Below are 27,007 nucleotides of genomic sequence, written 5' to 3' on the forward strand. Positions count from 1 at the left end.
TCATGTGTTCAAATGTCAGAGTTGTTTCAAATCAAACAGATTTGAGGTCCAGCACAGCTCTACTAAGCAAGCTAACCAACCTAAGGCTTAGAGCAAGATGAATAATTTAGTAAGTATCTTCACAATTGTAACAGCATGTGGTCTCACGATTAAGTAATTTCAAGCTGCTATCAGTGCACATATCTTGTGGGAACAGAGATAATTCCTTCCCACCTGAAAGGAAGCTTTTCATTTGTAGGATAGTGCTCCTGGGAGTTCCAAAGGGCAGCTATGACAGCAAGAACAGAGATCCAAGTGGTAACAAAAGACAAGTGCAGTTTCATAAGTTTCCAGAATTGCAAATACTCTCAGACTACCTGTTTGCAGAATTAAGGGGACAAAAAAGAGAGAGAAAAAAAGGCACAACACCAAAACATTCCTTTTAATCACAGGGTCACAGGGTTAGGCACTAACAGCAGTTCTTTCAAGCAGTAAAATTTAAATTGATCTCTCTTGCCTCTGGTGAGAACTGCACTAAAAAAAATTAATGGCACATTATCAAGATGCTAACAGAGATTATTCAGTTACTGCAGAGTGCTTTACTGGCTTCAAGAATTGACATTTTACAGAAACAATGGCATGGGGCAACCCCTTTCACAAGGTCTCACAGGGCCAATATCTTTCTTCTACCTCCTTAATACCAGAAAAACAAACCTACCCTCAAATGACAGGATGATATCCATCTGGGTAATGAAGCAGGGGGGGGAAAAAAAAAGTGAAAAAAAATCATCACATCAAATACTGCTACACTAGTAGAGTATATGTGTGTATATATAAATACAAAATAGCCCAAAAAGGATGCCCTGAAGAGTTTCATAAGTTTTCATGGAAAAATATAAATTATCTCACAGGACATGAAACAGCAACACACCCATTTGTTTGAAAAGGTATAGTGTAAGATCTCTTTTTTTTTTTTCCTCCCTCCCAGATAAAGAGCCAGCTTTGGTTCCAGTTTGGCACCAGACAGCCTACTGGTGTCACCATGCTCCCAGCACCTATCTTGAGAGCTTGAAAGGCTGTTAAAAGAGATTAGACATTTCTAAAGGAGGATATCCCATTGTTCTTTAATATGTTTCAAACTATAAACCAATCTCTGACTTAAACATGCTCACATTGTTTACTATTCAGATGACAGAAGAGCCTTAGCCATTGTGGCTTCGCCCAAACTAAATCACTTACATTCACACTCACCCCACCCCCATTATCCCTTATATTAATATTTCAAAAGTTTCACAACTGATGTGTTCACCAGTTAATTGTATGACTGGTTGTAACACTTGTCTAAAGTTTATGCCTCTCCTAAACATTCAATGATAAAAGGAGAAAGGAAAAAACCCAAGAAATAGTTCTAAAGAGCTTACACAACAATACAAACAGAGCCAGAACAAACATTTACCCTCAACAAAGGTCCAGGCTCAAAACTCCTACTTCTAACTTTGCAAGGGTGATGCACTGCAGCTGTACCTCACTGGCAGATTGAATACATGCAGATTTTAAAGAACTCTGACCTGTAACTTAGTGAGCTCTCCATAATCAGTCAAAAACAACTCCACTCACATTACTGAGTCTTCTTAACATTTTTGTCAGTTTTAGTAGAAACTTTTCCTTTCTGGCTCAGTCCAAACTCTGCTCTCTGCTAAACTGGCATGTATCCAAATCTGCCTCATTGTTCTAGAAGCAAACATACGTGAGATCAGAGTCCCAGCCCATCCTTTTATTCTAAAGTTAGCCATTACACTGCTGCATCTTAAGAGGATTTGTTTGTCTTTCTAAAAACCCATACTCAAGAGTCTAGCTTCGTACCCAAAAAATCATATTGAAAGCCCACTCAAATGGACCCATTTCTCTATTGATCAGCAGGTTCCACACTGATGAAGTTCTGACATCAAGCTACAATGTAATTAGCTCCTATCTGTCAGTTACTGCATCTAAGCAGCGTATTCACAGGTACTAGAAATCCTCAAAAAGCATTTTCCATGTCAATTTACACTCTTTGGTCCTGGTCACAAAACAGAACAGTTGACCCATGGTATTTCAATTGAAATGGGTAGGAAAGCACGTCAGCAAGAAAATGAAAGAGAAATATCCCCAGTTTCTTCTGCAAAGCACCCTTCCCCAAAACACTTTGTCTAAATTACAATAAAAATCTTGCTCCCTGGAGATACCACCAAGGTTGTGATTAGGGAGAAAATGTGAGGGGTGAAGGCACTGTTACAAATACGGACATTCAGAAGACTGAGAACACACAGTAAGCAGAACTGTAGAGAACCAAAAGACAGCTCAATACTGGTATCATCATAATTTCATACCTAGTTTAAGAAAACTGGGGGCATTAAAACTTCCAGACAGAACAGCAATAAAAGTTGCAATATGACAAAATTAACAAGTTACAGGTGACGCAAGCATTACCAAGATGATACTTTGGCTGCAGGTGCGACACAGCCAGGGCTAGCACAGCACTTGAAATGAAGCAACGCCACAGAAAACAGCCTTTCCCTGAACTGTTTTTCCTGCCATGCTTTCCACAACCTAGTCCTGTTAGAATTAGTAAATTTGAACAAAGTTAAGAAAAGCAGCTTGCATCAGGTGTAGAAGATAAAAACAGACACACATGGCTGAAACTTGGCATCCACTGCAGTCTCGAAAACATAGATAAGAATGCACTCACCCAGCAGAGAGTAACAGGTCTGCCTGTCAGTGTCCTGAGGCACAGCAACCTTGTACTTTTTCCACATGACTTTTTTGGCTGTTTGAATGCTCATGCTCAAGCTCACTCTTTGAAAAACAGGAAAGTGAAGATGCAGAGGAAGTACACGCTAGTACCCACACAAGAACTGCATGCTGGGATTCAAGGGGGAGGGAAGCACTGGTTTTCCTCAGAGGGTTCGATACATTTAGCCACATGAGGACTGATAAAACCATTCAGGAAACAAACCTTTTAAAACACTGCATGTTAAAATATAACAGAGGTCAAGCTAATTGAGATTTGGGTTGGTTTGTTTTTTGGTGTGGTTTTTTTGTTCTGTTAAAAAAAAAACACCACACCCCACACACAGATACACTGAGTTTCTACTCCTTATGAAAACAGGACGCTCCAGCTTTCAAAGCATCAGCAAGTTAAAAATTATGTACAGAAAACAGGAAAAAGTGACAATTCTCCTTTTCTGTTCAAGTCAGCTGTTTAAACAACATACATTTAAAATCAGAAATATTTTTATCATTTACTTTGCAGAAAGCTTACAGTATTGCTGTAGCACTTTTTTGCATCCATTCCATAGAATATGAAACCAGAACAACTCTGCAAGGTGGCCCTTCATCTTTTAATGGCTTTTACAAAGAACACAGCAAAACCTTGAACATAAGATTTCATCAGAAAAGGAAATTCTACAAATACACCTCCATGGCAAAAATCACAAGCTCTTGTTAGGCATGTCTTTTCCACTGTGCAGTAATTGCAAAAAGACCAACCACAGCCAGCAAAGCAGAAGGTTAATGCAAGACTATGACAGCATCAGAGTTATTTTTCAAGTGGGCCTTTAAAAAATATTCACCACCCATACAGAAAGTAAATTCAGCCCTTCAGCCTTCACATCCTGTTGCCAACTTTATAATTGAATTGAGAGGGCTCGGAATTCTGTAGTTATGGAAGATGTGCAATTCCAGATTACAAGCTTTAAGATACCGAACTGTTCCAAATTTCAACAGTCACGAAAAAGCAATGCATGAGGAGTCAGACTGCAACACAGAAGTAAAGGCATTGAGATCAGAGAGGAGCTGTAGACAGGAGAACTGGTTTCAAAAAGACAGACAGATGTCACTTGATTTGTCCATCTCATTGTATTATGCTACCAGAGAGCTCTTCTAATACAGCTCGTATCTTTTCATTAATGTTTTGTTGGGACAGTTTACTGAGTCACCAGACAGCCACTACTGGGGGCGGGGAAAGATCAAGATAACTTTTCTCTCTCTCTCTTTTTTTTTTTTTTTAATTTTACTGGAGGCAGGATTTGGTTACTTTGTGGGTTGGGTTTTTTCCCAGATTTAAGGATTCCTCTAAGTTAGAGCCTGAAATATGAACACAAAAGGAGTTTTGTTTCTGAGAATAAAGACGACCATACATTCGGAGGACTAAATCAGACATTTGTATCCAAATATTTCTGTGGGCTACCCAAACAAGTGCAAGGGTGAATAGCAATAAAGTTTTAAAGCTAGGATTCCTATTTTGGAAATAAACAATCATGATGTATTTTGCCATAGCAAATACAAATATAAACCTTACTGCACCAAACACTTCACAGGCACAAACTAAAAAGATGTTGCAAATTCCACCAAGCATATGATGACAACTAGCAGGCAGCCATGCACAGACACCAGAAGTCATACCAACAGCACCTGAACCTCCTTTTCTCAGGTCTTGACAAGATTGATTTGGAGTCCATAAGAGCTTTCCTGTTGATTCAATACCTCACCTTGGTCCCTGACACTCCAAACTAAGGCCCACGCACAAATGAATTTAGACTCTCTTCATCAGATACTTGCCAAGACTGAAGGACACATACAAATTTCAGAAGTTAGCTACTTTACAACAACACTTCTGTGTTTCCAAGTCCTCAATAAAGAAAGGATTTGTAGTCATGGAGAGCAGTTAGAGAAACACCAGTTTCTGTGAGCTTCCATCAGTCTTCAACATGAACACACTAGGCTGAGGGAAATGATTCATTCACAAGAGAGCTTCTGGGGAACCTCAGCTCTACCACCAGCAACTACATCATGTACATGAGAGAAACCACTTTTACCTACCGGGAAGTTTTACTTAGAAAATCCAACACTTCATTAAGATTATCCACTAACAATATTTAATAACTTAAAGGAGGAGGTTGGTTGGTTTTAATTTAAGCATAGCGCATCTCTTGTCTAAATGGATATAGAACTGTTAACATTAGTTTCATGTCAGAATCTGTCTGCAAAGAAGTCAGCTTTAGGAAAGAAGGAATATTTATTTAAGCTAAATTTTTTAAGTGAAGCTATGGTCTCTGCCAAAATGTGAAATGCTGGGTGTGAAATCTGTGTATTAACCACAAGAGCTGATATTCAAGTGAGATACAGAACCTTTGGGGGAAAGTAATCTTTGAAGAAGACAACAGAAGATTTTTCTTTTTCCTTTTTTAAACAAACTCAAGAGTTCAATATATTAGCACTCTACCCATAAACCACTTCATTCATTAAAGGATGTTCCTATTCCTACTACTACTGAATTCAACAGGCCATTTATTTAGCAGCTGACTGGAGCATGTGTTCTCTTTTATTCACTCTGGTGTTGACAGCAGTAATCAAATTTTGTACATACCACTGCCCCTATTATAGTTCAACAGCAGCTGGCTGGCTGCCTAGTCTTCTTATCCTCATGTAAGATAAAAAAGACCAGGCAAACAGACCAGCTGAAACTACAGTGGGAAGACAGAAGTGGAGTGAAGCCTACGTAGAAGTCTAGTCAGTAGACATGACGGTGGTTTATGCTTGTGCACATATTACAAAGCATGAAAAAGAACAAGGCTAGCCTCAAAGAAGGAAAAATTAACAGTTTTTGGAAGGACTGGAACTTAGATGGCAAGTCAGTCATTATAGGAGGGAAGGTCTGAATGCCACACCTTATACGTGAAACACTACCCATCAATAGCTCAGTCCACAGCATTGAACAGGAAAGTGGGGGAGGAAGGGGGAACACAACATAGAGGTGAGGGAAAAGGCAAAAAGTGGTGGGGAAAAAAACAAAAACCAGAGAACTACATCCGTTCATTTGGAGGTGAGCTCACAAATACTTTGGAACGCTTCTCTATCGCAGCCCCAACATGTATGAAGTCAGCACTGGGTTTGAAGTAAAATTAAAGTTCACAGAGGCAAACAACAATGGGAGTGAAGGGCAACATCCTTTAATTATAAAAATCCTCTGTACACAGGGTAGTCTAGAATGAGATTGGTTTCCATTTCTTCTTTGCCTTCTGGGAACTTTCCAAGAGCCTTGAATGCTTTGACTCTGAGAAGAGGAAACTGGCTTCTTTTTCACAGCCTCCTTCTTCCAGCTTAGTTTCAAGTAGCCCCTAGTTAACCCTGTTCTGAACTTCCAATCTTTCAAACAAGAGAATGACTTGTTTTATAGAGGAGGAAAAAACCACCAACCCTCAGGATTTCTTATGGGAGGAGAACAAGGGGATAGAGCTCTTCTGTCACCTTCTTTATCCATCACACGCACGCAAAGAACGTTTTGGGGTTTTTTTTTTCTTTGCTGGCCTGACAGACATGTTTTGAATCAACACACCACACAAGTGGTACTGGAATGTCCACAGAAGGGCCATGAGGAAGATCAGAGGGCTGGAGCACTTCTCCTGTGCAGACAGACTGAGGGAGTTGGGGCTATTCAGTCTGGAGAAGAGAAGGCTCCAAGGAGACCTAATTGTGGCCTTCCAGTATATGAAGGGGGCCTGTAAGAAAGCTGGGGAGGGACTTTCTAGGGTGTCAGGTAGTGATAGGACTAGGGGGAATGGGGAAAAAAAAATAGAAATGAGTAGATTCAGATTGGATGTTAGGAAGAAGTTCTTCCCCATCAGGCTGGTGAGACACTGACACTGGAATGGGTTGCCCAGGGAGGTGGTAGAAGCCGCATCCCTGGAGGTTTTTAAGGCCAGGCTGGATGTGGCTCTGAGCAACCTGATTGAGTGTGAGGGGTCCCTGCCCATGGCACTGGGGTTTGGAACTAGATGATCCTTGAGGTCCCTTCCAACCCTAACAATTCTATAATTTAAGGGCAATGTTAAGGACAAGGATGCTGAAAAGGCAACAACAGCAACTTCAGCAGAAAGTAATGTCCCAAGCACCTGTTGCACTTTGATGGAAACTGGTCATTAATTTAACCCCTACCTCCAGGAAACCAACAGCAACTTCAGATTTTAGACTTTCCACTGAAACCTCCATCAGCATAAAGCATTCTCCTGAAAAGGGCATTAGCAGTACAGTAACTGCCCTGGTATGCAGAAAAAGAACAGTTTTGAGTATGGCAGATGTTGGAGCCCTACAGTACAGATAACACCCAGACACACTCTCAGTTCCAACTCCAAACCCTTCCAGTATGCAGCAACACTTCAGTCATGATGCACTTGACACATATCATTCTGGTAAAACAGCATATCTGTGGCTGCTCTAAATAACCAACTGACTCATCCTGCAAAAGAAATAACATCAGCAACTGCAGAGAACAAATTGTGACATCTTTCAAGCCGCCACAATTTTAATTACACTTTTTCAAAGTCTCTCCTGGGGAGGATGGCAGGGGGCATTGAGTAGAGAGAAGACTGTGTGGAGCACACTATTCTGGTATTTTTCCAGAAGTGCTGTTTACATTATGATTGTACCTATGAAAACCAAATGACACGACCAGCAGCCTCCTTTCAAAAAAATGCCCTAGGCCACCTGTTTCCAGTAGGCCAGAAGAGTGACAGCATATCCATAGGAGATGTAGGAGTCTTTTGCATTTTATTTCTCATTTAAGAGCCTGAGCCCATCTTCTGAAACAAGGTTCATGCCCATGAATGGGGACATTCATAAAACAAACCCAAATCAATCTAGGGTAGATGCATTTGCATAAATGGCTTCACAATCCCATGATTCTGTGCTGAGGTGCAATGCCTTTTCCAGCAGGAACCATGTTCTGGGCCCCAAGCAGCAGCATGCAGGCCCAAGCACAGGAGAGGAACAATCTCTTCTGCCACCCTGACCCCTCCCAAGCTTCCATCCTGATGGTTTACACTTCTCAAAAATCACTTGCTCTAGAAACAGTCATTGCCCTGCTGCAGTGAGACAGACAGAGGAGCCTGGGCTCAGCCCTGCAGCCAAGTGCCTTGACTGCTACTGGTAGGCAACCCCACCCAGGACAGAGCACTGCCCTCAGCATACTCTGCATCATCAGGAACTGCTGGGGAAGAAAAAAAACACAAACCACCAACACAACTCTGCCTTCAAAACACATCTCACTCCATTGCCCTCCATGTACCAGGCTTCAATCCAAAGCTTGGGGAGCCATGACTTAGGCAAGCACATGCATAACAACTTACTTGTACCTTTTCCTGCCACTCATCTTGTAAAAAAATCAGTCTGTGCCTCCAAGAAAAGAAAAATCTGAAAGCTTCCTTCTGAATTGCACAGGGATTTTTTTCCTTAGAAAGTATCTTCTGACACATTCTTCTCAAACCAGAAGATGTAGGTGGGAGGAATGAGAAACATAGGATTTTGTTCTCAACTGCATCTATGTAGGTCAATTTAATTTTGAGCACACGTCTATAGGTATCTATTCTAGCTTATGTCAGCTAGTGTACTTCTGCTAACAAACTCGGGTGAGGTACACCACAGAACAATGCAGAACACTCCAAAGACATTATATGTCGATACATCAAATACTCAGAGCCCTACAGGAGACATCTGCAGGGAAGGACTCTCTTCCTCCTCCTCCCAGCCCACCAGCTAAAGCAGCAAAGTACTAACCACCTTCTAATTTTAGGTACCACAAAATGGTACCTAGCCACTCCCTATACACATATATACACACATGCTATATATACACACACTCACAGATCTTACTAAGCTGAGAGGAGCAGCCAATCCTCCCATCTCTCCTCATGCAGACCAAGCAGGGTCACACAGAGGCATAAGGGTTGGCCTCAGGCTGGGCAGAGGGGATGGACAGTGCACAAAGAAGCCTGGAGAGCAGCTCTAGCCCATGGCCCACCGCTTGCCAAAAATTCAGGTCTTCACTGAGAATGCCTGCATCACACCTAGTGCTGCAACCATGACCTTCATCCTGAAAGCTAAAACCCTCACCTGCTACCACTGGAGGAGAAGGACGGGAAATAATCACAGTTAACCTTATCACAGGCACATCAGCAGTGGTGCAGTCAGGAATGACCGAGGCATTAGTAGCTAGCAAAGTGCCAACAACTGCGGCTTCAAACACCCAGAAGTTTGCTTTCTTATTCAATGGCCAGCAATGATGCATGGATGATCAGACAGAACCCTCTAAGACATCAAATCTTCAGCTCTACCATTTAGAACACACTCTTTGTGTACTGCCACTGAGCTGCACAACTATGCATATTTATTAAAAGTATTTTTTAAATTAGCATCACATTTCTCCCACCCAGTCTACTTCTCTTGCCATGTAGTTTATTCATCCTTTTCCAAAACAAAAAGGCACAGAGGACAAAGGGAGAGATAGCATTGTGCAGATCTCCTCTACCTTCTGCAGGAGCTGTTAATAAAGTCCTTTGGGCTTCCAATAGTCACCATGCTGGGGATGTGGAGTTTTGCTCACCAGGAAGAGGGATACGCAGAAAGCCTGAAATTCTCTCCATTATACAGTATCACAGTATCGCCAAGGTTGGAAGAGACCTCAAAAATCATCAAGTCCATCCTGTCACCACAGACCTCATGACTAGACCACGGCACCAAGTGCCACGTCCAATCTCCTCTTGAACACCTCCAAGGATGGTGACTCCACCACCTCCCAGGGCAGCCCATTCCAATGACTAATGACTCTCTTGGTGAAGAACTTTCTCCTCACCTCGAGCCTAAACCTCCCCTGGTGCAGCATGAGACTGTGTCCCCTTATTCTGGTGTTGGTTGCCTGGGAGAAGAGATCAACCCCTTCCTGGCTACAACCACCCTTCAGGTAGTTGTAGAGGGCAATGAGGTCACCCCGAGCCTCCTCTCCTCCAGGCTAAACAATCCCAGCTCCCTCAGCCTCTCCTCATAGGGCTTGTGCTCAAGGCCTCTCACCAGCCTTGTTGCCCTTCTCTGGACACGTTCAAGTGTCTCGATGTCCTTCCTAAACTGAGGGGCCCAGAACTGGACACAGTATTCAAGGTGCGGCCTAACCAATGCAGAGTACAGGGGCACTATGACTTCCCTGCTCCTGCTGGCAACACTATTCCTAATGCAGGCCAGGATGCCATTGGCCTTCTTCATTCCTTTCTTGAACAGCAAAATAGTGTAGAGAGCCACTTAAGCTAAGTAATCTCTTATAATCTAGTCCAGAAAGCTAGAGGTCAGTAAGAAACTGCCAGAGATATCCTAAAAGTCAATAAATAAATAAGTAAAAACAGAAATTCTGTTCCTCATGTTTATCTAGCTGGCTGCAGGCAGCTTCAGGAGTGCCTTCCTGCAAGCAGCTTCTTGTCCACTAGCACATTTTGACAAATACAGGTGAGAAGTTCGACTCATTTGTGCTGACTGAAGTTAAGTCTTTTAAGAGTAAGTACAGCAATTGGAGAGAAAGGACATAGCTACATGTCCAGCACAAGTGCATCTCCAGTTAAACTCTCCATTCCCCAAACGATAAAACTGTCTCCTGCCAAGGGCCCAAGACAAGCACCCCCTTGCCAAAATAGCAGTGCTATTATGGGAATTAAAAAAATAAAAAACCCCACACCAAACACCACCACCAACAATCAACCAACCAACACATGCAACATGCCTACACAGCCCAGCACAGGAAGACTGTGCCGGGAATGCAGGACCCAGTACAGAGCCCAAGTGATGCACCCAGCCCAGGCTCCTGGTGCTCCACCACAACCCCTAGGGACCAAGCATTGCCTGGCCTGATGAGAGCAGGTGCTGCATCACTCCTCCTCCTGCAGTATGCCAGAGGAAGCCTCAATGTTTTTGAATCTGCAGAAAACCCATCTTAAAATTACCCACTCTGCTGCTACAGTACAAGGTTTTACTTCCATGAAAGACCCCGCCACCAAAAGAAATAAAAAAGCTCAGTGCTCTTTAAAGCCTCCAACTGCACACTTACTATACCTCTTGCTATTTTGTCTTAACAATTAAATTGCACTCAGTGTTAAGCTGACACACTAGTTCAGAGCCTTTAGCCACTGATCTCCTTTTAACAGCTACAAACTGCAAATCATTGTGAGTTCGCTTAAAGTTGCCAGGAATGCAACAAGGCCAGAGAGTGTATTTCAATAGATAATCCAGTATCAGACATTTTGGTAGGTGTAACACTCTACAAAGACTGTAATACAGAGACAAAATAAATAAATATAAACTGAAAGAAGAGGCAATTTACTAAAGAAGTACATCATTAAAACTATTGTTAAAATTGATGGCCTTTTCCCCCTCCCTCACAGAAGAAAAAGTGAGGTAGAACAATGCCCTTTGGTAAATACTGAATCTACCTGCAAAATATCTGATTATTAAACTAGTTTGAAATAGAGCTCAGTTCAGAGATCCATCGAACATCAGCTACAGCAACACAATGCCTCTACACCACACTGCCTGCTAGCAATAGGAGCCAGATGAGAACAAAAAGCAAAACAACAAACAGCAGCAACCTGCTTGCTTAGGGCCACAGGAACAGAATTAAATGTCTCAGAAGAAGGGCTCTTCAATTTAGTACAGCATTCTGTGTATCAAAATGACTAGGGAATAAGAGTGTGGAAGAGAGACAAAGCACATGGCACAACAGAATTGTTACATAGAGAGAGAAGAGATCCACAGAGCTGAACCCCAAAAATCCCAAATACACCTAAAAGTGACTGTACACACACAGTCATAAGCCAATATCTGAGCACAGTGAAAAGACAGGTGCACATCCTTTTGTAAATAAAGCACCTTATCTCAAGCCACCTGCCCTAAGCAGGTGGCTAGGGACCAAAACGGCCAAGTACTTAAGCAGAGGCTAGGGACCAGCCCGGTCCACACATCAGCTGAAGAGGTTACATAATAGCTGGGTCAGCAGGTACCTCACTCAGCTCCACACTAGCTAAGCAAACCTCACACAAGCCACCACTGTGTACCATCAGTTGAAACATGGTAGAAACAGGACTAGGAAGCAGCAAGCAGCTACGAGGCAGTAACTGATTCAATTTTGCAAACCAGCACAAGGTTACATGTTTACATCTTGTTTTCAAGGTTTTTTCAGCAAGCTTTCTATGGATATTCTTTGCAGGCTTCTGTCTGGTCAAATCGAAAACACTGGGCTCAGTTAATTAAGCTCAAGCGTGCAGAGGAGTAATTACCAAAGCTCCACTGGACAGAAGGATTGCATTCTTTTATTCTTCAAATGCCACCACCCACTAAGATACCATAATAAAACTCCCAGAAAACTTCCAAGCAAAGCCAGCACGCACAGTACAGAAGTTGGCCTAAAATCACACAGTACCCATCCCAAAACTTCCACCTGCATTACACGTCTCAAAGTACACTGATGAACGCTGACATTGCTGCCCCTACCAGTACGGCTTTTGTCACCAACATAACTGAGTGTTAGTTGAATTTAAAGCTTAAATCATGTGACAGTAGAGATACAGGCCGTAGGAAGCGGGGAGGCCTGTGGATGTAGTCTACCTGGACCTCAGCAAGGCCTTTGACACTGTCCCCCACAGCAAACTCCTGGCCAAGCTGTCAGCCCATGGCTTGGATGGGAGCACACTGCAATGGGTTAGGAACTGGCTGGAGGGACGAGCCCAGAGAGTGGTGGTGAATGGTGCCACATCCAGGTGGCAGCCAGTCACTAGTGGTGTGCCCCAAGGATCAGTGCTGGGCCCCATGCTCTTTATTGATGATCTGGATGAGGGCATTGAGTTGATCATCAGTAAATTTGCTGACGACACCAAGCTGGGGACAGGAGTTGATCTACTGGAGGGTAGAGAGGCTCTGCAGAGAGACCTCGACAGGCTGGACAGATGGGCAGAATCCAATGGTGTGAGATTTAACACATCCAAGTGCTGGGTTCTGCACATTGGCCACAACAACCCCATGCAGTGCTACAGGCTGGGGTCAGAGTGGCTGGAGAGCAGCCAGGCAGAGAGGGACCTGGGGGTACTGGTCTATGGTAGGCTGAACATGAGCCTGCAGTGTGCCCAGGTGGCCAGCAGGGCCATTGGCATCCTGGCCTGCATCAGGAACAGTGTGGCCAGCAGGAGCAGGGAGGTCATTCTGCCCCTGTACACTGCACTGGTTAGGCCACACCTCGAGTCCTGTGTCCAGTTCTGGGCCCCTCAGTTTAGGAAGGATGTTGACTTGCTGGAACGAGTCCACAGAAGGGCAACGAAGTTGGTGAGGGGCTTGGAACACAAGCCCTATGAGGAGAGACTGAGGGAGCTGGGATTGCTTAGCCTGGAGAAGAGGAGGCTCAGGGGTGACCTTATTGCTGTCTACAACTACCTTGAGGGAGGTTGTAGACAGGCAGATGTTAGTCTCTCCTCCCAGGCAACCAGCACCAGAACAAGAGGACACAGTCTCAGGCTGCACCAGGGAAGGTTTAGGCTGAAGGTTAGGAGGAAGTTCTATACAGAGAGAGTGATTGCCCATTGGAATGGGCTGCCAGGGGAGGTGGTGGAGTCACCATCATTGGAGGTGTTCAGGAGAAGACTTGATGGGGTGCTTGGTTGCATGGTTTAGTTGATTAGGTGGTGTTGGATAATAGGTTGGACATGATGATCTTGAAGGCCTCTTCCAACCTGGTTTATGCTATTCTATTCTAAGTTCCAAGAAGTCTTCCTGTTCAAGGCTGACTGGCAAATCGCACATTGACAAGACAGAAAAATGACAATTTCTGCTTCACAGTAACTGCAATGCAACACACGCAGCGCAGCATTGCCACAAAGATTTAATGCCAGCAACATATGCTTACTAGATTATGTTAAAGCCATCTGAGGGTTAAAAATAGATGTGAACACTATACTAACAACATTGTTGGTCACCTTACTGAAGCATCACAACTTAAACCTGAAGTGGGAGCAGGCGGACAGACTCATCTAGTCTGAGCCACAGCCTCTCTGCTATTCATCATAGCCTCATTTTGTATGATCAGTTATCAAGCCATCTGACATTTACCATAACAATCTTACAACAGGCTCAAAAAAAAAAAAATTCACATTGCCTATACAACAACCATTTAAAAGCTGAAGCTTTTATATTCGAGGGCAAAGAGGCAAATTCTTAAGCATCTTATCCCTCCCCTGGTTGACTAAAATATTACTGTTCTGATGTATTTTAAACGTATGTGTACAGCTAGTACATGTGTATGTAGTGTAAGTAAGTGTGGTGTAAGTTTTTACACCAAAGTGGATAGACTGATATTCTGGAACACCATGCTGTACCCTGTGTGTTTAGGGCACTAGCTTCATTCAGCAGATGGACTTTTATAATGCCACAACCTCCCTAGCACACAAAGCAAAGCACAAAGTTTGCCAGTCTGTTCCTTAATCTGTTTCAGTATTCCTACTGCTCTGCTTGCTTTTGCTGCTGCTACCAAGCACTAACTACTTTTTCTTATAGGGTTATTTTCATACTAGGTTAATTTTGTTCTTGAGCAGCAACATGGTACTACTGAGAAGCATGCCTCATTTTTCTCTGCAAGCCTACCAACACATACAGGCAAAAGCCACTCAACTCACAAAGCTAATACTGTGTCAAGTTATAGTAAGCAGGTTTTGGTTTAGAGGTATACTTTTAAAAAAGTCTTTATAGGTTGGTAAGACTCCAATAAAAATAATGTGGGAGAAGAACAACAACACAACACAGAAACAAGTTGTACACCAACTGTAAATTCACTCAAATACAAGTGTGGATGCCTCCAGGCTCTGTTACTCTTCCCTCAGCTTGCCCTAGATTTAAACAGCTCTCTGTAACATCTATATTTAGCCATCAGATTGTATTCACTAGCAATAATTTATTCCCTAACTGTAGTATTCCCACAGTTAGACTGTTGTGTAAATGTTTCTATAAATGACATAATACAAAGCTCACTGCTGCTTTATTTTTTTGTTTGTTTGGGGTTGGTTGGTTTCTTTGGGGGTTTGGTGGTTGGTTTGTTTTGTTTTTTTACCTTCCATCATGTTACAGTTAATCCTTTCTGTTTGTTCTCTTTAGTCTGCTTATAGGTACTTTTGTTTGATTTTAAGACCACTGAGCTATTACACATTCCACTCCCCATAACAAAGTCTGTCTCCAAACCAATCACTTTCTAATCCCAAACCTACCTCAAATCAGCCACAGAAAGCAGTCAAGATCCCATTACATAACATCTTCATAACTAAGGAGCAAAAAGGAGAACCTCATGATAAAGACCTTTACAGCTTAGACTGCAAAATAAGCAAGGCAGCTTAAGAGAAGAGCAGCGAAGTTCAGAAACAGAACTTCATACAGATGCAATCAAATTGTGTGGTGTTACTTAACATAAAAACCAGTAACCTTTTTTACCATTGGGAAAACTTGTGCTACCAAGTGCATGCAATGTCCTGGGTCATTGGCAAGTAACTCCAGTGTAGATGCAGCCAAAAAAACCACAAGGAGTCAAGGAGCTGCATTACTGAGATTTTAGAAATCTACTTTGACCCTAAATACTTCACATCCAATTCACTGCTCTCAGCTCTGCCACTTTCCACCACCTATATCTCTCTCCACTTGCCTCCATGTACTCGATTTCTCCTCCTGTAAACAAGAATTTCACTATTGTCAAGGAACAAAAAAAAAAAAACCAGCCCTCAAAGTCAAGTCACAAGACAGTTCATTCAGCCTTCTCACTCCCCCCATGACCATCAGGTACTGTCACACTAATAGTCTTGTATCTCCTATTCCACCATAACTAACTAAGCTCCTTGCCTTGTCCTACCCCCAAGATATACAGGTATTAATCAGATTTTTGACCCTCCCTTAGTAGGATTAAAATAATAATAATAATAAAATAAATAAATCAGTGAGGCAGAGAAGTTCACTGCATCCCAGTACAATCTCAGTGAGGTAAGCACAAATTGATACCAACACTGAATATAAATGCTGTGTGTTCCCTGCTGTGTCTCTCCCATGGAAAAATCAGGCACCTGGGATGGTGAATCAGCAGAGAACAGGACATGCCCAGGGTCAGCACCACACGTGACCTCCTTCCACCAGCACACCAAAGCAGGTATAGGCAAACATGAAGGAGAGGAATGTTGTCACAATAAATCTAGCTTGTATATGACCCTATAATGTCATTTTAGTAGCCAGCCAGACTATGACTCATAGCCATCTCTGACACAAGGTTTCTGGCTAAGTCCAGCTCAGCCACAGAGAACTTTGCTGGCTCCATCTGACAAACAAGCCCAGAGAAGTGCCCAGGCCCAGTCACAGCCCTCACTGCCTCTCCCAAGTACTGGGTGGAATTGCTTCAGCATATTTCAAACTGTATTTTTTTTATTTGATAGAGAAGGAATAGGACAGTACAAGAGTATTTGCCCAGCTGCAGGCAACAAGAGCTTTCTGACTACTACAGGAACTGTCAGTGCTCTTCTCAGTTACCATTGTGATAATTCATTCAACTCCCCACACCCTCAACAGTTCCAGCCAAAACCACCAAGGACACTAATAATGTAGTTGCTTTGCCACTGTTTCAGAAAACCAGCTTCAATAACGGCCTACTTCCAAACTAAAAGCATTGCTCCAAGAAGCAAGCAGAGCTTATTTGTATGTCTTTCCCTCCCCTAAGTCCCATCTTACTTGTATGTGTTCTCCCTCCCCTAAATCCAACCTTCTGTACAGAATAGAAGAGCAAAGATATTTATCATTTGGGAGGATACAAGGCATGGTCAAGTTCTGCCACTGCTGGGGAGAAAGAAGATTCAGACAGGGATCATCAATCCCGTGGTTGGCTTGGAAGGTGAAAATTAAGGAAGAGGTGAGCACTTACAATTTTGTTCAGTGCTTACAGAAATTATACAGGGCTCCTGTAGGAATCAGAAGTTTCACAGCCTCAGTCAGGCTTTTTTTATGAAGGAAAAAAAAAGTCAAACTTCATACTTAGGCTTCATGGCTAATACTACTATAAAAATAAGAAAGTTTTCATTTCATTTCCTTCAACAGCTCTACTGGAGAATTTCCTGTTCCAGCATGCTGGCAATATTCTGTAAGCATAGCCAGCTACAACAGGCATTCTTCAGTATCTGTAGAACATTTAATAGATATTTAATTCCACTCTAAGGACTGCTCTATCATGCTAGGGGAAGGGAAAAAAAAAAACAAAGCCTTAACACACATACTAGGATAATGTTAGAAAGGCTTGATAAACATTGCAAGTACAAAACAGCATTCTCATCCACAACAGCTTCATAGAAATGCAGCACAAGTGTTACAGCACTGTCAACCTGAACAGAAGTTCTCCAAAGCTCTTCTGCAATGAGCCAAGTGTTTTAACATAACCCAGGTTAGAAAACATGCATTGCCAAGACCCCCTTCATCAAAAGATTTTCTAGACAGCATCACTGTAATATCCCAGCATCTTCCAACTAAGCTCTGCAGAGAGTTCAGCCCTCTCAAGTTGGTGTCTCCTCCCTTTCTGGCACTGGAAAGAACAAACTTCACAGACAGCAGCAAAGGATAGCCAAGGAAGAAAGGAGAGGGAGCAATCACCACACAAATACAACCCTTGTATCTAAACACAAAATCCATTACCAAAATGGAAGCTAGGCAGACTGGGAAAACAGGGAGTCTCATGCTTGTATTAATTTGTTGCCAGACCTCTGACTAGGATTTATGAAAACGCATATCGGAAATGGAAGAAGGAAAATCTTAAAACAATTATATCATCTAAAGAGCTGGGCAAGTGGTGAATGCAGTGAAAACAGAAACCACAAGGAAGCCTTTAAGCATCATCTATACGGCGTTCTAAGTTTTGATTTAACAAAGCCATGCTCAGAGGAGCAAGCCCAGCAGACAACTGCAGAACCCTCCTCAACTGGGCAGGGAGCTCTTGCTGAAAGCAAAACTAAGATTTTCCATCAACTTCATGAAATCATCACTGTGTGCTCATTCATTTGAGCACTTCAAATCACACTCAGTCATATACACAAGTAAGAAAGTACACAGACAAAGGAGGAGACAAACTTACAGAAGAGCAGGAAAATATAGCTAACTATTTCCAAATTCAGACTCTGACCATCAGAAGAGCCAGTGTATCTTGGACCAAATAGATAAACAACTACCAGCTTTTCTCTCACAGAATTGGAAGGAAGCAGTGAATCTATACACATCTCCAGAGTCCAGATGCCAATGTCCAGGCATTGCATAAATAACAGAAAATAACAGACTTCAGCAAATGCAGAGACTCATAAGAAATCTTGGAAATTAACCTTACCAAGCATGCAGAGTTGCTGAACTCAACCCATATACAGTTAGTGGGAAGTGTTTGAGATTGCTTTTCATTTGAGATATCAAAGCCAGCCAGGAGCAGGAAGTGAACTGGGGGTGAAGGGTAAGCAGAAAAGAGGTGGCAATAAATATTATCCCATGGGGGTTTGTTTGTGATGCACTTTCTTGTCTGTACCTACTATGTGAAGTCTCTGACCACATGGAACTAGCATTCAGGAGCAAGAACATCCTTTGTCTGCCACTTCTGTTCTGAATCTCTCTCACCCCTTATGAGCTATATTCTAGATGACTCTGAAGATTTACCTTTAGATCAATTGTGGTACTGTCTTTTTAAAGTAAGTGAATAAGCAAGAATACATAGTCTCCACATGACACTTTCATTTTGGAGGGAAATATTCCAGTTACAAGCTACAAATCTACCTTTCATGTCTAAGGTAAGCTTGGGGGGGAGAAAAAGCAAAGGATTTTAGGGCAGTGTACAGCAATTCTTACTCAAAATTGCAGATGGTTTAACAACAACAAACAAAAAAAAAATTACAAATGGCTACATTTCTATTAATTGTTATCATTCAAGGTTTCCAATACACATCTCCTATACCCCCAGGACCTAGGAACTCCCCACACAGTCTGGATGTGACAAGGAGGCAAACCCATACCCTACAAGTTGTCTAGCTGCATTAATGATGCACTCCCAAGAGCTTTAATCAAGCAACACATACACTTGTTGGCAGTTGCCTCCCAGTCACTCTTGCCAGCTGGACACAACTGAGGCTGTAGGTGGAAAAGTTAACTCTGCCACCAACTGGTACATAGGGCAGTGGTTCAGGACAAGCTGCAAGAATTGCCACTCCAGCACGTGAAGTAAGATGCACAGACACATGCTTTAGTACCAGCTGAGGAGTCACTATCCCAAACAACCAACTGGAAACACCTCACTGAAGATAGTTTCCACCATCTTAGATATACTACTGTCCAATTATTCTGAACTTCAAAGGGTTGTCTCATTTCTCAGGAATGTCGCCATTTCCAAATGAAAGTCCCAGAAAGAATATAGATACATACATAGAACTGCATGTACACAAGCATACACATCTAACATATACCTCTGTCTCTTATCTTTAAGCATACACAACAAAGAAAACAACTCCATTGCATCTTACTCCACCTCTTAAAAGACCAAAATACACTGCCTTGTTTTGTGGGTGTGCTTTTGTACATCAGGAAGAAATATCCAGGCTAACAATGTGCAATCACATTTCTATTTACCATTTATTTTATGAAGGGAAGCAGTAGGAACAGGAGCATTTTTTTTTCAATGCTGTTCCTTGGAGGCTGAAACTCATGAAACATTTTTTTTTTTTTTAAGATAGTCTTTTCTGCCCTGGATATCTGTCAGCACCATTCCTAACTCCTACAGTAATTTCAGTATGAGTGCAACCCATAACCTTGCTTATCCTGGACTAACATATTTAGTATTTGGTATTTTATTTGAGCCATTTCTGCCACTTAGCAGAAATCTTGCTACCCCTCTCTCAGCTAGTCACAGAGGTAACAGCTATCTACCCAGTTACTAGTTATAACAAAAAACAAGTTATAGGAATGTATTAATCTTTGAAAGCTCTACCTTCTTTCAGTGTTGAAGGCATTAGTCCACAACTGCAGTGAGAAAACAGGGAAAGGAGCAGGAAGTCAGGGTAAGCTTTTTGTTTGTGTTCATTTATGATTTGTTTTCTTAAAGACAACTAGGCTATAGTGCTAAAGATCAAGGCTGACCTCCCTGGATGTTCTCGAGATTTCCCCTGATAGAGTCACAGATTTGAGTTATGGATAACCTGAATGTTACAGGCATTTGTCAAGCCCAATCATCTGTGACAATCAATAGTGCAAAAGAGAGCCAAAGACAGTTTTCCCTTCTGATTGAGAAGAATTTTTTTTAAAAGAAAAGAGGAAAAACAAGTCACTATTCTGCAGTGTTAGCAGGCTCCATCCTTAACAAATAAATAAATTTATAAGCTACCATTGTGATATGGTGACCCAAAATTGTAACTATAGCACAAAGAGGTCTTTGGCACTTCATATTTCAGCTGTTAGGATGCACTGACTGAAAAACAAAATAAGAGAAATATTAAACCTTTGAAATATAGAGGGTCATTCACTGAAGGAACCCAAGACACAGGACTCAAGATGGGTAACAGGAAAAATGAACTACTGCAAGCAGTTGGCTCTACTGATAGATTGCGCCCAAGTGAAATAGGGATGTTTTTGAAGCGATTCAATGGTCCCAGAAATTCCACCAACTGGAACCAAGCTCAGGAAAAACTAAACAAATGGAAAGTTACAGCTGCTTCTTTACTCTTACCATCTCTCAGCAGAAATAACTGAAGAAATCACAAGGAGGTGAGGGGGTGGACAACAAAGCAGTAGAAGGATGGAAGAACACTACACTCAAGGGGGTGGGGGGGAAATAGCCATACTAAAATCCAGTACCTAGATTTAACTACAAAACAAATCAAGTTGATTCTTAAGTAATAAATTGGATACAAATTCATTAGCAGATATTTTAAATGCACTACAAGCACACAGCTTCTACCAGCCTGTTCCATCACCTGCTAGACAATTGCTTACTAAACACTTCATATGTTATGTTGCCTGATTTTTTTTTCAGCCATTGTGTTTTTATACCAAGTCAAAAGAGGCTTCTAAAGCATTTCAAGCATTTCCACCCACTCCCCATATTTATGCATCAACACTGATCCTCATGGGCTAGAAAGCCTGCCACAAAGCCATCTCTTGGAGTTAAATTTTAACAGACCAGGTTATATTTGCATAGGTCTGGTTAATGAAGAAATGACTGACAGTGGGTACAATATCCTGACCTTCTGTCATGAATTTTAATTGCCTACAGATGGTTAAGCTTAGCCCTACCTTTCCACTTGGAAAGATGTGCATGGTTAATTTCTCCCTCAACCTCACCTAACACAGCTGATGTTTTATTGAGCCCATTGTGATTCCCACTAGTTACTTGCCATGCATCCTGCAGCAGGTGATGTGGAGCAGTGTGTCAGGTGTGAAACACACAGGGGAGCCAAGGTGAGTGCTAAGCTGAAATTATTCTGCCCTTCCACAATTCAAGAATTCGACCTGGCAATGCCACAGCTACTGTAAATCAAGTAATTCCTAACAGCCAGCCTCTGTTGTTCTGACTTTTATGATCTCAACCGCTCTTCTACATTTGTCAAACTTTGTTCTTCAAAGTGAATTATTCTTCATCCCCTACACCCTGGCAGGTTATCACAGGAGAACGAGGCCATTCTAATAGGCAAGTCAGGTCAGAAAAATCAAGGAAAAGGAAGCGAACGCTCTTCAAATGTATCCATGGAACAACAAATTCCACTTCAAGTGGAAAGCGAGGAAATTTCTTTCTACAGCACATTAATTCCAATAACCCAGAACAGACCAACAGACTTAGTAAAGCTGAGGTCAACTTGCAATTTATGAAAAATCTTTAATAAGGTCTATAAAATACAAGTACTTGAATTTCAGTAAAACATCAATACCTGCTGCAGTAGGCACAGAGCTCTTCCCTGTATAAGCAGTTTTTAAAACAAAGGTCTGATCAAATAAATGATAATCCGTAACACGAGATGCCTTTGCAGAATCACACATAACCAGATTCAACACCTGACTTCCTACTTCAGCAAATTTTGTGTGTGTTTTTTATTTGGGGTTTTCTTGTGTGTTTTGGTGGGGGGTTATTTGGTTTGGGTTTTTTGGGGGCCTGACTTCGTTTGTTTCTTTGGTGGGGTCTGTGGTTTTGGGGGGGGGGGTTTGGTTGGTTGATTTGGGGTTTTTTTAACATGCTTTTTACAAAGAAACCACTAACTTTGCATGAAGCAGTTAGCAAGAACCTGAAAGATTTTTCTGCCAAGCCTCCTATAACTATGGTGTTAATCTGCCGTTAAAATACTCAAAAATATTCTTGAGTAACTGCCATAAAGAGAACACTCTTCTGTAGCTACACAACCACATCCATGCTCAGTTCATTGCACTAACACTCTGCCCTGCAATTTTAAATGCAAACATTTCTTCTGAAAATTCAACAATGTTCCACTAAGATGGGGAGGGAACTGATGCTGGCCACCCCAGGTGATTTTTATCCCTTGTTATTTAGCTGCCTAGAATAAAGCAGGAACCACAAAATGTTGCTTGCTGACAGAGCATAAAGCTCCCTTTGACTGCTGCTTCCACATTTCCAACAATCTAACAACAGACCTGAAAAACTAATGTGAGGATAAACTTCTATACAAATAGTTGCAAGGAAACAGACAGAAAAGCACACACCCTGTACTTCCAAGAATCCCTCACACTGACAAGAACACCAAAAGATCATCACGAGAGTTTAAGAAGCAACATCCCAACCAAGCAGGAAAGGTAAGCAAGGCTAAACACAGCCATCCACATCTTCCACAGCTTATGACCAGGTCAAGCACTATGCAAGCATGAGCCGAAGTTAGCTCATGAATGGATAGGCTTGTTTAACATTAGAGTCTGGGAGACAGGAGTAGGCATCAAGGGGAGGTGTGGGGGAAGGGAAAAAAAAAAAATCAGATGCCATTTTGTTTACATTTTTCATCTGCTGTCAAGAGGCACATCTTGTCATTTTAGAAATTAGAAAAACAAAGAACTCAAGGCCAAGGTGATACTTTGCACCATTACTTCACCTAGATTTACATTAGATAAACATATTTTCCTTGAGGATGTCATTTTCAATGCATTTTTTTCTTGCATACACATTCTTACTTGAATAGGAATCTAAATTCATCTTTTTCAAAATTAAGTATGTGGTTAATTTATTTTACAGAAGGCAATTTGAAATAGGACTTTAAGCTTTCTTTTACTTCAAGCTGACAGGACTTGATTAACTAGTTTTGCTTATTATGAAAAAAAGACAAATTATAATCATTGGACCAGCTCTTCCTAAGTTTGCAGCAAAAAACCCCAAACACCTTGACTTGTATTAATACACCACCCCTCAGTACTGAGATATAATTGAACCTGCTCGCTCTTACTTTGCACTGGAACAGCAGTAGAGCAGCAGGTTACCTATTTATGCTACCACCATTTAAATAAATTATTATTTGTAATGAGCTGGGTGATTCTGGAGGCGGTGAGCTGGCTGACTCACCCCAGCTGTACTCTTGTCACTCCACATCCTGCAGAAGGTGGGGGGGAGTGGGAAATACGAAGACTAGTAAGGGAAGAATTCTATATACAACAAAAACTTGATCCTGTCTTCCTTAATCAAGATACTCAAAGGATCCCTTATTCAAAAAATAGTAACAACTGTTGTTTCTGTTTATTGCATTAAATGAACACTTATGTAAAAAAGAAATCAGTCTGCAAAATAATTAAGAGTTATAAAACCTCTGTCCACCTTACACAGAAGGGGCAAACTCTACTAAGCTAATTCTCACTGCAGTTAGATTTCAATACTTGCCAGACTTTTGATCAAGGCTTTTGTGATACCTTGCACATTCCAAACTCTAACAGAGTTCAATTTATTAATCCAAAAAGGAATAAAATAAAGGGGGGGAATTAATATTCTCTACTAAGTAGGTCACAATACAGACACATAGCAGACCAAAAGACAAGTCCCACACAATTCAAATACATCATTTTCCCCCCACTTACACCGCACTGCATCCCAGATCCAGATCAAAATTCATCCCAGCCACTACAGCTTCTCACTAAGATCAAACATAGTTAATTCAATTGCTTTTTAAGAGACTTCCAGAAACATTAGTTATCATAATTACAATTCATCTACTCTGTCAGCTGATAACCTTCTGGCTCGCTAAATTCTGTAGAGCCAAGAATGTATTACTTCCTTTTCTTCATTGTACTGTAGATGAGAGTTGAGCCCCAAATGCCTACAGCCTCTTCACATTTTTTTGGCAGCACAAGAGGTTCTTATTAGGAGAGCAAGTTAAGGTCCTTTTTGATTGCTAGAATAGTATGAAAGAAGCCTTATTGCAAGTGAGAATACCAGGCAGACGTTCTATCTTATGAGGAACAAATCCCCTTTTTCTGCCTTCTTCCCTCAAAAAAACCAAAACAATTGTGAGAATTTTGTTATAAATGAGAAAAATGTCAGTTTAGTGCCCATAAGAACCCAAATCTGTAAGATAGATTTTTCAGACTCTAAAGAACAAATATAAAAGGCTACAATTCATTTCACAATTTCTATCCTCCCATACCCACAAAAATGACGCAGAATACTTCCATAACTAAGTTGCAGTAGTCCTAGGCCACATAAATTTGTTTCAGATGACCACTATGGCACATTATCTTTCAATAGAGCAGTACATCAGGAGAACTCAGCCTTCAACCTTGTCCTTCTTTCCCCAGGCAACAAAAATGCACATTTCATTTTCATGTATTTTTATTATATGGGAACACAAGTATAAGTCCCCAGTACAAGCTAGAGCCTGTAATAAAAGGTGGTGAAATCTAGTGTGGAAAACAAATCAGCAAAACATTTCTAAGCAGTCTTCCTTTTTCTCAGACCATTTAACTGAACATTAATATAGCCATAGTCCATTTTTACCTCCTGGCTAATGATTTCTCCTCTAACCCAGCTCCCCCTTCCCAATAGCAGCAGGGCAATGATGTAGAGGAAACAAAATATCAGGCCTTCCAAGACAACAAATTCAAAGCTTTCTGTTTTATTTTATTTTTTCCTGCCCAAATCACACTAGATCCAAAGTCTCTGTGCAAGCATGCAATTAATCACCCAACATGGATTATTCTTTCCTAGCCAGCTTCAGTGACAAGATTTGCAGTAGATCCCATGTTCCCCAACAGGCTGTTCAACAGATTTGGAGTAGTTCAAAGAGGACTTCACTGTCAACCACAGATTTAATCCTTAAACTAAATTTAAACCCCTAAAATAAGGCTAATGAATCCTTTAAGAATTAATACAACACCCCAAGACCTCTTCAATATCATATTGGAAATAGACAAGAGTAAAAACAAACTTTACATGCCTACAACAGGTCAGAGTTTCTGCAACCCTTCAGTGCTTTGATAGCAGCATTCTCAGTGCTAAAGACACCCTGTCCAGTTAATATACAGAGAAACCACTACACCATGTGATATTCTACCCAGAACACCACAAATACATATGCACTGAATTATGTTGTTTATAAAGCCATAAACTATGTGATCCACCAGGTATTACATAGTACTCTTCCTCTTCTACTTCAGTTCCTGTTGAAGAAAGTTTATTCTACCTCAGAAGTGGGCATTACATGCTAGAGTGATCCCTGACCTAACCCAGTAACCCCTAACCTAGGTGTAGTATCAAATGAACCAGTGACAGCTTCAAGAGCAACACTAAAGTAGCTGCAAGAAGAAGGAGCACTGCAATGTGAAAGTGCCCTTTACCACACCTACATTCCTCTGCAGGGCAGGTACCTTCCTCAGCCACATTCACTGACATGACACACATGATTCCTAGGGAATTCGGGAGCCCCAAATTACAGCAACCTCACTCAGGAAGTCACAAAGAGTCAGACCTTAACCACACCAACCACAGCATGCCTCACATTCATTTATATGGTGAAGTCAATCACTTGAATGCAAAGCAGAGATCATAAAGCTAGGAGGAATTTGACCAAGATAACCCTGCCACCTCAGTGCCAGAACACTACCATGCCCAAGCTAACACACTCTGTAGCATCACACATTTACACATCTAAGTGCCGGGTTCTACACATTGGCCACAACAACCCCATGCAGTGCTACAGGCTGGGGTCAGAGTGGCTGGAGAGCAGCCAGGCAGAAAGGGACCTGGGAGTACTGGTTGACATCTGGCTGAACATGAGCCAGCGCTGTGCCCAGGTGGCCAAGAAGGCCAATGGCATCCTGGACTGTATCAGGAATAGTGTCACCAGTAGGAGCAGGGAAGTCTTCTGCCCCTGTACTCAGCACTGGTCAGGGCACACCTTGAATACTGTGACCAGTTCTGGGCCACTCAATTCGAGAAAGATGTTGACTTGCTGGAACATGCCCAGAGAAGGGCAACAAAGTTGGTAAGCAGTTTGGAGCACAAGCCCTATGAAGAGAGGCTGAGGAAGCTGGGGTTGCTTAGCCTGGAGAAAAGTAGGCTCAGGGGAGACCTCATCGCTGTCTACAACTACCTGAAGGGAGGTTGTAGCCAGGTGGGGGTTGGTCTCTTCTCCAGGCAACCAGCACCAGAACAAGAGGACACAGTCTCAAGCTGTGCCAGGGGAGGTTTAGGCTGGATGTTAGGAAGAAGTTCTTCACAGAGAGAGTGATTTGCCATTGGAATGGGCTGCCCAGGGAGGTGATGGAGTCACCACGAACCACAAAAACACACACACAACCCACCACCAAGATCAACTATCAGAACTCTTCCTGTCAGGCCAGCCACTGCTGCAGCACAATAACACAATGTCTCTTTTAACATAACATTACCTTTCTTCCAACCATCGAGAGTGGTGGTGGCCAGATGGTTTTCAAAACCAACAACAGAAGGGTTTGCTTTGGTTATTTTTTTGGGAAAAGGAGAGCAATGATTCTCTTCTCTTTTCTTGATTAATGACCTTACAATGTGTTTCTTCTCGGGAAAAATATTGAGGTTCACTGGAAATCTTCTCTTCAGCTTAGAGAATCATCTTTCAGCACCACGTTTTGATACTAATGCCTCAGCATCAGCTTCAGCAGATGGACAAGTTTCCAAATTCCTTTGGGTTTTTTTTGGTTTTCA

At 41.9% G+C, this 27,007-nt stretch overlaps 1 protein-coding gene across 6 annotated transcripts in view; it reads right to left on the reverse strand.

The window, feature by feature from the left end:
- Nucleotides 1-27,007, reverse strand: part of UTRN (utrophin) — a 389,650-nt gene that overhangs the window by 348,253 nt on the left and 14,390 nt on the right. For 3 of the 6 annotated variants that reach the window (XR_010989004.1, XM_068152511.1, XM_068152480.1), the window contains exon 1: nucleotides 2,708-2,813. The exons of 2 other annotated variants lie outside the window; for them this stretch is intronic. Coding sequence is in view for 2 of the 4 variants with exons in the window: in XM_068152511.1 (XP_068008612.1) it covers nucleotides 2,708-2,801 (94 nt within the window). In the remaining 2 variants the exon portion in view is untranslated. Of the gene's footprint in view, nucleotides 1-1,547; nucleotides 1,566-2,707; nucleotides 2,814-27,007 lie in introns of those variants that run through there. One more of the 6 variants, XM_068152520.1, reaches the window with a different exon arrangement.

The sequence above is a fragment of the Melanerpes formicivorus genome, unplaced genomic scaffold, assembly GCF_026170545.1.
Source record: "Melanerpes formicivorus ecotype bairdi unplaced genomic scaffold, bMelFor1.0.p_v2 SCAF_2, whole genome shotgun sequence".
Taxonomy (NCBI): Eukaryota; Metazoa; Chordata; class Aves; order Piciformes; family Picidae; genus Melanerpes; species Melanerpes formicivorus.